This window comes from Limulus polyphemus, unplaced genomic scaffold, assembly GCF_000517525.1.
Source record: "Limulus polyphemus unplaced genomic scaffold, Limulus_polyphemus-2.1.2 Scaffold3266, whole genome shotgun sequence".
Lineage (NCBI taxonomy): Eukaryota > Metazoa > Arthropoda > Merostomata > Xiphosura > Limulidae > Limulus > Limulus polyphemus.
The window spans coordinates 67,936-77,829 of record NW_013668876.1 but is presented as its reverse complement, the minus strand read 5'-3'; the positions used below and the strand labels follow the sequence as shown (position 1 = coordinate 77,829).

Below are 9,894 nucleotides of genomic sequence, written 5' to 3'. Positions count from 1 at the left end.
AAAGCCACAGTCGAAGAAGAAACTCTACTCAGTTTGAGAAGGGAAACGATGAAGCTAGTGATGAAGTTACTACCACTGATGTGACCGTTACCGATGATAGGACATTTCCTGATGAAGCAGATGAACCCCACATGAAGCAGAAGCCAACGAGATGGAGACCAGTACGGAAGAAGATACGTCCCATAAAATTAAGAGACTTTGTTTAATTGTAATTTTGTGTTTGTAATTCTGTACATTTAATTAAGTTATTGTTAATTGTTATTGGTTTAATGTAAGTGGCTATTGTTCGAGACGAACAATACTAAGGAGGGGCAGTGTTGCGTCAGCGAGGTCACGTGACTAGTATCTCGCCACCTCTTTCTAGAAATATCCTGTTCCTTCAAGAATGCCCTAGCATTTACTAGAGATGTGTTAGTCTTGTATATATAAGACGTTCACAACGTGACATGACGACAGAGGTAATGAGTAATTTAACTGCAGTCAGAGAGAATATTGTTAAGCACGTGAGAAGTTCGTTGAGAATTATAGCGTTTGTTACAGAGCGACTGTTGAAATTAAGTGTATCGTAAAGTTGTATTCGGAAAGAATAAACCAATTTTATTTAAGAAAGGACTTGTGTCTCTAAAGTTTCGTCGGAACGAAGTTACGAAAAATCAACTATCGAACGGAGACGTAACATTATGTTATAAATAAGTATCTTAATGTTAGAGAGTGCGCAGATGGACGGAGAGGGCCAGTAGAAGTACGTAAAACTCGTAAGTTTGTTACTGTATACTATTTTATTTTTACCATAAAATAAAATTTTGAGACAGTGAATGAGAAAGGTTTAGTTTTTAACCTTTATAAAGTTTATTACATTTAGCTGTACGTTATTTGTTGAATGTGTTTAACTAGTTCAGTAGTTGCTTATTTTCCTGAAAAGCTGCAATTTTTATGTTGGTTCACGGTTTAACATCAACCTATTTTGAGTATTCAGCCATGCGTTTATCGTAATACTATTACTAATAAATACTACTAATAATAATATTAATACTGTAGTAATAGTAGTATTACAACTGTTGAACTAATAGTATTAGAATTACTATTACTAATATGGTCACAGGGGTTTCATTAAGTAATGATTAAGTAGAAAAATAAAAAGTTTTAAACCTTTTACAGTTTTCCTCAATAGTTTTTACTTTTAGAGGTTTGGTCATCTTGATCTTTTGTTTGTAAGAGATAATGTTCATTCAGCTTTGCATGTGGATTTTTTTTTCATTGTCACCTAGCAACAAGCGTTTTTTTTTATTATTAACATTGTAGTAGGTGGTTTTGTTGATATTTAAATAGTGAAAATAACAAAACATTTTACACACCATTGAATTCAGCAGTCAAAAATTAGTAGATTTACACTGCAATATGAATTATGTATGAATAATTAATGAAAAAAATTAGTAATAATACCTGTAAATTGACCTTTCGTGCCACGAGCACCTGTCGTTGGAACAGTGCTAATAAAATATCTTTGATTTATATAAAATGATTGCTTTACCTGGTAACCTGAGACAATGAATAAAACTTGTGACAAAGCAAGATAAATTGTAGTCCTGATAAAATACTTCAGTTTAAAACCCATATGCATGAATTTATAGTGATAAAGGAAATGAAAACTGGCAACAACCAAATGCTACAAATCAAGTATGAGCTTACATATTTATCAATTAAAGTAAAGGAAGATTTTGTATTCATGATTGACGTATATGTACCTGTTATGATGTAAAGCAAACTGTTTGTCCAGGTAATGTATCATCTGCCTACAGCTCCAATTCATCATTTTTTTGACATGCTATCAGTTGGATCTGGGCAGATGTACATATATATATCGGTTTGTGAATTATGTAATATGGACCACACAGTTTATTGTATGGCTTGGTTTTCTTCAAATTCAATGACTAAAAAGCACTTATTAATTATTTTAAAGTTTATTTGTTTGTTTTAAATAAAAAAATGCTTGTGGATACCTAAACACCACCCAGACCAATGTAGAGTATGAAGAGAGCTATAGTTTGATATATTACTGACCCTTATTGGTCAAGTAACAACTTGTCAACACCTGTTTTTTGTTCTGAAATTTGCCCATTCATCTCTGCTAAATGGTGGAGTAAAGCTTAGCAATAATAGCAATTTTATTATAGCTGAGTTACACCTAGTGGGAATACAGTTACCTTGAAATAAATCATGCAAACTCAGCATGTAATACTGCTGTAGACATTTTTCATTTGTTGTTTTGAGTATAATAATTTAATGTTTTGTTTATGGGAGATTTAAATATTTGGAACTGTGATCTCACATTCATACACTTCTATGGCTGTGAACTATAAATCTCTGGGACTCCGTAATTGTAGTTGATCATGTTCTTGGTAGTTTACAGTATACAATGCAGTGTGGACTTTATGAAAATAAGAATACCAGTTCTGACTAATCACAAAATTAGAAAGAATAGCTTGGAAAAGTATGACTTCATACATTGTTCAGCTAAAGATTAAGGAAGGGAAACCCCCAGTGGCACATCAGTAAGTATCCAGACTTATAACCTGGAAATTGGGTTTTGATACTCATGGTGAGAACAGGACAGATAACCCATTGTGTAGTTTTTTGTTTAACTACAAACAAATAAAGGAGAGGAAAGGCACTAGTGTGAACAAGTGTTATCCATCAATATTTGTTGGATGTCCCTTAATGAATATAAATGAGTAAAACGTAGGTGATGGCTGAAATGCTTCTGCCTGAGATTGAAGAAAACAGACTGTTATTTTTAGTGCACAGTTGAATACTATTTTAATTTAAAGTAAAAACTTTTTCAAAGGGAGGATAAATTACATGTTTGTATTTTGTCTTCTGTAATATAAAAATGGGTATAAAAACTAACAGGTGATAAAAACTAAATATAATAAAAACAGTAATGATGGTCATGTTCATGGATATAATTTTATGGTATTGTCAGCTTCGAAGGCTATGGAAGATTTTTGGTTTATTATTGTACACCTACTATACATGATATGTTGATATTGGAGTAGCAGTTCAGGTACAAAGCTCACTGAAGCTGGAACTTATTGTCAAATGAAAACATCTTTAGTGCAATGAAATAAAGCACTAAAATTTAGAAATGCACATTAAAAATAAGCCAACATTACCTGAAGCATGGTATATGGCTATGAACCATGCTGTAAATGCATGTACCCCAAAATTTTATGAAGCACCTGAAAAATACATTTTGACTGTATGGAAATAAATGGCACATCCTTTTAAGAGGTTGGCAAATTACCTGTATAATAATTTTATTATTTACGCATGAAATGTTGGAATAGAATACTATGTGAAACTTGAAATATCTTATAACTGAGTGTGATATTTAAGTAGTAGTTAAACCTGTAATCAAGTTCATGTGTCTGTAGTTGAACAATTAGAACTTGCCATTAACATTTGGACCTGTAGTACATGCATTAAGTTTCTTGAACTATTGAATTACATCAAGTTTACCATTTGACAGTTGTAGTGACTGTGTAAGAACATGTGATATACCTCCTCTCATGATTATGGTAGTTTATATGTATAATAGTACTAAATACATTAATGTTTATTTCACTTTTAATTATTTCTTTGTTCCTTGTAATACTGGCTATTTTACTCAAATATCTTGCATATAATAAATAAGATTTTATTAGTGTAAACATAATGTTCCAACACCATAAGAAGGTGTGCTGAACATTCTAGTACAGAATCAGCAAATTTGTTGAACGGTAAATTTCAAGACTTGTATAGCCATGTGATTTAGATGTATGCCCAAAAATAATATGCAAGATCTCCCATGATATAATTGTTAGATTAGTGTGGCAGCTTTAGTGTTAATATTTATTGTGCCTTTACATTGGCTTTCCTCTGATTTTAGTTATCTGATACAAAATATTGTTATGTATGTTTCTGGTCACTTAATATTTGAGCAGAACAATATATTTTGCACAAAAATTATTTTCATTTAATATTCATACTATTTTCATTGAGTTCCATACCAGATCACAATAGTCAAGTGTTTTGGTGTTTGAAAACTGTAATCACACTGATGCAGGAGAAAAGTCAAAACTTTGTCATACTAAATGTTTCAATAGATTGTCACTTAACCTATATCCTGTATTTCCTGTCATAATTAAATATAATAAGCTTCAATAAGGTATGTAGTAACTAGTTATTTCAGCTTAAAACTCATACTCTTGTTTACTTGATTAGGAAAAAAAAAATGTCATTGCAAATTGGTTTACTACAATTTTAAATTTTGAAGTTCTGTTTAATACTTAAATCTTTATACATGAAAGCAAATGCATATTGTTGATAATTTAACTTCTGAGAAAATTAGTTTTAAAAACCATTAATGAACAAGCTCAAACACAGAATATTTATAACCCGTGAGTTTTAAACTTCTGATCAGTTAAGTACCAGTCAATTAAAGAAGAGATATTAGTATGAAATCCAGAAACATATTGAGCTTATTTTTTGCATGATTTAGTGTTGATAGTTAAATTATGTTTTGGATTAATAGTTTATAAGAAGTTTAAGTATAATTAAATCCTATAACATATGCAGAAAAATTATCTAAACTCTTAAAAGATTGTTTAAATTGTTTATCTTTGTTATATGGTTTATTGTTGTTTTTTTGTCAACAGAATTTGAATGGATTATATAGCTCTGGGCTTGTAAGTAAAAAAAAATTTTGTCATGGGATCAGAAGAAAGTGAAAGTGGTTTTGAAATGATGAGTGCACCTGAAAGTAGAGAGGAATCTCCCCAAATCACGAAAGCAGAGAAGAAATCATCAATAAAAACATCATCAGTAGTGCCATATGGAGAATCTTGTGGTTTTCTTAAGAAAGATGAGGAAGTATGATCTGTTATTACAGTATTTTTATGATCATCTTGTTTTGCATACAATTTAAATGTGAAAACTAAAATTATTGCAGCTATAATTCTATTCATTCTTAATAATATTAAGTTGTATGGCTATTTCCCTCATTGTGCTGCTTAGTTGTAAAAGAAATAGTTCAGTATTAAATCTCATCACTGTGATATATAAGCCGAGTCTACCAGAAATTATCATTCGCCTTTTTCTAACCTTACTTGACATTTCGGAGTTACCTAGCCACAGTTTTTTAACCTGAAAAATCAAGCGTCTTCCCCCCCCACAACTTAAACAAAAAAAGAACCTCTCTTGCCATTGACTACAATAATTGTACTTTACTGCAGTGGTAGACAGGTGCAAAAATGTATGAAAATTTCATTGACTTCATAATAAGCAAAAAGTATTGTCATTTTGTAGCTGTTATTACAAACATTTTTGAATAAGGTTAGCTCTCCTATGTATTCTTCATGAATTTCTCCATCCCTGTTTCATCTTTTATAGTTTTGTGCTTTGACTTAAGCCATAGTTTTTAGTTGTGTATTTATGTCTAGAGTTTTGTTGCTTACAGAATTCCGAGTAACATATATGAGTCATGCAAAAAACAAAGGAACAGAATACCATCAGTATTACAGTTAATCCCACTTATTACTAGTAGGTGTTCCCTATATATTCCACATAGAAAATGAGTGATTTCATCCAGTCATTGGGTCAGTTCTTTACTGTAGGTGTTATAACAAGCAAATATGTAGAACAACTATGTTTCAACGTGTGGACCCCCACTAGGAGTGAATTTTATAAAAAGTCAAGTACAGTATATTTTCAATTATTTACATGTGGATTATTAATGCAGACAAAAAAAAATGAAATGACAATATGGCATCGAAGTGTCTTGACACTATCTTAGATTACACGGGGATTTGATTACAGTAATAATAATATAGTAGCCAGGATTGTAAAAACAGTTATAAGAAATAATACAAATAAGTCTGCTAAACAAGCATATATTACACACTATTTTATTAAATAGTGTCTACTGCAGTATAAAAGTACTATTAAATTTTAACATGAATTACAATAAAGGTGTCCCCAAATATGGAGATTTCCAGATATCCTTGTTTTTTCAATTATTCGTGCATCCTCCCCCTTCCAACAGATATTTGTTTTAAAAAAGTTGAGAAACATTCTACCTTTTCTGATTTAAGTAGAAACAAAAAAATCATTATATCCACACCTTTTTTTAACACATTAAACAGGATCTAGATGAAACATTAGGAGAAAGACTCTGGGCACTGACTGAGATGTTTCCTGAATCACTCAGAAATGCAACATCATCCTTGATCACTGGATCAGCGATCAGTGTCAAATGGGCTTATGGCTTTAGCCGGTCAGTCTTTTGGATAGTGTTCTCTTCTTCAGTAATCTTGATGGCTCCTGTCATGTTTGAAAGTGAACGAATGCAGTTGGAAGAGATGCAGAAACAGCAACAGAGACAGGTTCAGAAAACTTTTAGTAGAAGGCTTAACCAGTACAGATAATAATAGTTTTGTTTGGCTCAGGGTTTAGTATGTAATTATTGGAATTAATTTAATTTAGTATTCATTTAAAAAATGTTCACATGTATTTAAGAAAAAAAAAAGTGAGTAAGATTTGTTTTAATGCTGTTAAATATTTCAAACTTTGCTGTTAGGTTAATCAATAGTTATAGGTTTTAAAACCTATACATAAAACAAGCATATATGAGGTTCGAAATAAAGTATAAGTTGAAAAATTTGATTTAAAATAGATTTAATACAAATGTAGAACAGTAGTTACATTTTAATTATGTTAAAAAAACAAGAGGATAAACAATTACTTTTATTCATGTTTTTATTTGTTTATAAAAAAAATAATTGATTATTATTAGTTGATAAAAACTGTTATTGTGAAATTTCCTTTCAAAATCACTAGTGAAGAGTTATTAACCCTTAAGTTGGCTTTTATTTGTATGCTAAATCTTTTGTGTAGAGATTTGCTATATAATTTACTTGCTCATTGTAATTCTGTAATAAAAGCTGATATTTGTAGGTCTTTCAAATTAAATTGTGAATTTAAACTAAAATAAATTTACAGCATCTATATGTAGTTTTATACTAGTTGTCACACTCTTTAATGAAATGTATAATCTGTGTCTACATGTCAACTCATTATATCTACAGCAGAGACAATTTTATTTCAGATTTTATTAGGGCCAAGTGCAGCAGTCTCTTCAGGCAGTGGATTGCAAGGAATGGGAATGATGATACCTGGACAACCACAACATCAATAACCTAGTCAGCTTAAGTTGTAAACTAATATATATATGCTATAAATTAAAGTAATTAACAAAAATATCAAAAAATGTATAATAGTGGTCCCCATTGTATATATTCCTCTTTGAGGCAAGAATGTAAGGTGATGCCACATATTAAACTGTAGTGTGTATAGTTTTTTTGTGTGCTATTATGAAATGTTCCTTTTTCAGTCTCCTTAAAAATACCTGTAACTGGTGAAAAATTTATATCTATTACTGTGTATGGCTTATTTTTTCTTGATTATAACATAAACTTCAACATAACCACAAATGTTAAACATTATGTGGATTAAAGAAATTAACAACTAAATGAAATATACAACAGCATTTCCTTTTTTGCAACTGAACATCATTAAATTCTGTAGAAAAGAGAACAGAAGAATCACAAAATTGTAAAATATTATGTTTGACTATTTTATCATCATTAATATGTAATATGTGTATTCAGATATAAATATCTGTTTTGAAACTTCTCCTCAAAAACAAAAGTTTTGAAACTCTTCCTTCAAAACAAAAGCTATTAAGTTACAACAAAAGGTAAAGAACAAATGAAATTAATCTTTATTAACTTTTTTCCTGTGTTGAAAATCTGAGCTATGTCTTGTCGCTGCTTCAGTTTCATTTTTTAAGTAACTAAAGTTGATACCAAGAATTACATTCTTTAGTTAATTATTTAGTTACACATGTATTTATGAGAAATTATTAGACAAATTTGCCTCAAAGTTTTTTTGCCTTTGTAGGCTTCTTTTTATTTTTGTTGTTTTTTTAATTTAGTTTTACAAGTAGTAGTAGTTTCTTCTTTCTCATGATTTCAGAAATTTTTCTTACGATTATTTATGGAGACAAAACCAATCTCAAAATCAAGATTGCTCAATTTTTCCTAGTTTGTTGTAGAAAAGAGAAATCTCTAAAACCCTTGACTGTCTCCAGCAGCACATTTCAGGCAGTCCTTTGCTTGGTTGTTGTCTGTGGGGCTGGAATGTCCCAATTGAAATGAGTAAGCAGCTTGATGATGGAATGCATGGTTTTTACACTGTAAAGTCCTAGTGAAGATATTCCTTGTAGGCGCTGTTTGGAATACTGTTGAGGCTTGTGAGATGTAACATTGCTTTGATGGGGTGACTGAAGTGCATCCTGTGCCCAATATTAAACAGGTGTTTTATATCCCTTTAGCTATACAGCACTCATACTAATATTGATCGTGTGTAATCCAGGACAGAGCAGATAATACTGGTACAGCATGAGCAGATATTGTTCTTCAGCTCTGTTTACTGCTGGAACTTTCAGTGCATTGATTTTAATGAGACTAGTGACGTTGAGTTGTTTATCAAAGAATATTCCTAGGTACTTCAGTGTTTCTTCCAGAGTGATTGCTATCACAGAAGAGCTGGTGATAGTTTGGCCACATCAAATGCCTGTTGCAGTGGCTTTGACAGGATTAATAACCATTCCTAAATTATCACACCATTTATTCACTTTGCTAAGAAATGGTTGCATTGTGCTTTTGATTTCAATTTTGCTAGAATATCTGCTCTACACCAGAATGTCATCTACTAAGGCATTTGGTTTGACTGCCAAGGCAGACTAGATTCACAGTGTAGTTGTTGAAGATGACTAATGAGAGTGATGACCCTTCAGACAGACCAGTATTGCTGATGATCCAGTCTGATTGCCAGGTTCCATGCTTCATGATGCATCTTCTTGTAGTTAGTGCAGCAAAATCCATTTTACACTGATGTCTATTATGAGCATTTTTTAAGCATGAATGGGCAGCTGGACTTTATTATAAGCATTTTTCATATCTAAAGCTACTGCTAAGGTATTGTGATCAGCTTCAAAGCCTTCACATGTTTCAGTTTCAAATTCAGCAGCAGTGATCCAAGTTCTTTTTCCACTGTGATAATCACCTAATGATGACAATAGTAGTGGTTGAATCTGATAGACAAACCTAGCTACAGCCTTCTCTGGGATCTTGAAAATGATGTTTTTTAAGACGATGATTTGATGGCCTTTAAAACGAGTGATGCTTCATGAAGTTGGGTAAGGCATGAGCCCATATTTCAAGGATACTACATGTTTTCCATCTAAGTTTATACTTTAATACTAATTTCAATAGCTTGGTTTCTGTCAGTTTCTTACCAGTGGAGATTCTTACACTATTTGGACCTGGAGCTCCATCCTTAGATCTATTTATGACTCTGTATATCTCATACAAGCTAAAGATGGCTTACATATCCACATCCATTTGTAGCTGAAATAGGGACTGCTGTAGCATAGGCCTCTCTTAATCACATTGGTTAATATATCTTAGCACAAAGGCCTTGCCTTGGTCTTCATCTTAATAGAGTGAGGTACCATTATCATTGTAAATGCCTGGCATCACTATGTTTTGGTTCCTGTGCCAACCATAAGCTTGTGGATGTGCCAAAATGAAGTGTGTATGAATAGTTCATTCCATTTTATGCCACATGCTTTGGAAGGTGATTGCCTGCAGAGAATAGTCTATATATGGTGCAATCCTTGTCACTTCTCAGGCTTGATTATTTCTTATCTGCATGAACTCAGCCAGGGCTTTATCAGTATCGCTATCCTACCATTATGGGGTGTTCCTTTTGCAGAAGTTGTTGATTTGACTC

General features: G+C 31.8%; 1 protein-coding gene across 4 annotated transcripts; it reads left to right on the top strand.

Moving 5' to 3' along the window:
* Positions 1-678: 678 nt before the first annotated feature.
* Positions 679-7,399, top strand: LOC106469024 (mitochondrial import receptor subunit TOM22 homolog). 4 transcript variants are annotated; one of them, XM_013929475.2, is made up of 4 exons: positions 679-755; positions 4,698-4,911; positions 6,183-6,422; positions 7,145-7,399. In XM_013929475.2, exons 2-4 carry the CDS (start codon positions 4,750-4,752, stop codon positions 7,232-7,234), a joined length of 492 nt encoding a protein of 163 aa, XP_013784929.1. In that variant the 5' UTR covers positions 679-755; positions 4,698-4,749; the 3' UTR covers positions 7,235-7,399. The 4 variants fall into 4 exon arrangements, with proteins under 4 accessions (XP_013784929.1, XP_013784930.1, XP_022253129.1 ...); XM_013929476.2 differs by lacking the exon at positions 679-755 and adding an exon at positions 805-824; XM_022397421.1 differs by lacking the exon at positions 679-755 and adding an exon at positions 968-989.
* The last annotated feature ends 2,495 nt before the right edge of the window (positions 7,400-9,894 follow it).

Bases quoted from the DNA above. Each gene is read 5' to 3' on its own strand.
- LOC106469024 (XM_013929475.2), top strand. From the start codon at position 4,750: ATGGGATCAGAAGAAAGTGAAAGTGGTTTTGAAATGATGAGTGCACCT. The intron at 4,912-6,182 runs GTATGATCTGTT...CACATTAAACAG, and splicing joins TTCTTAAGAAAGATGAGGAA to GATCTAGATGAAACATTAGG. The intron at 6,423-7,144 runs GTTCAGAAAACT...ATTTTATTTCAG, and splicing joins AGAAACAGCAACAGAGACAG to ATTTTATTAGGGCCAAGTGC.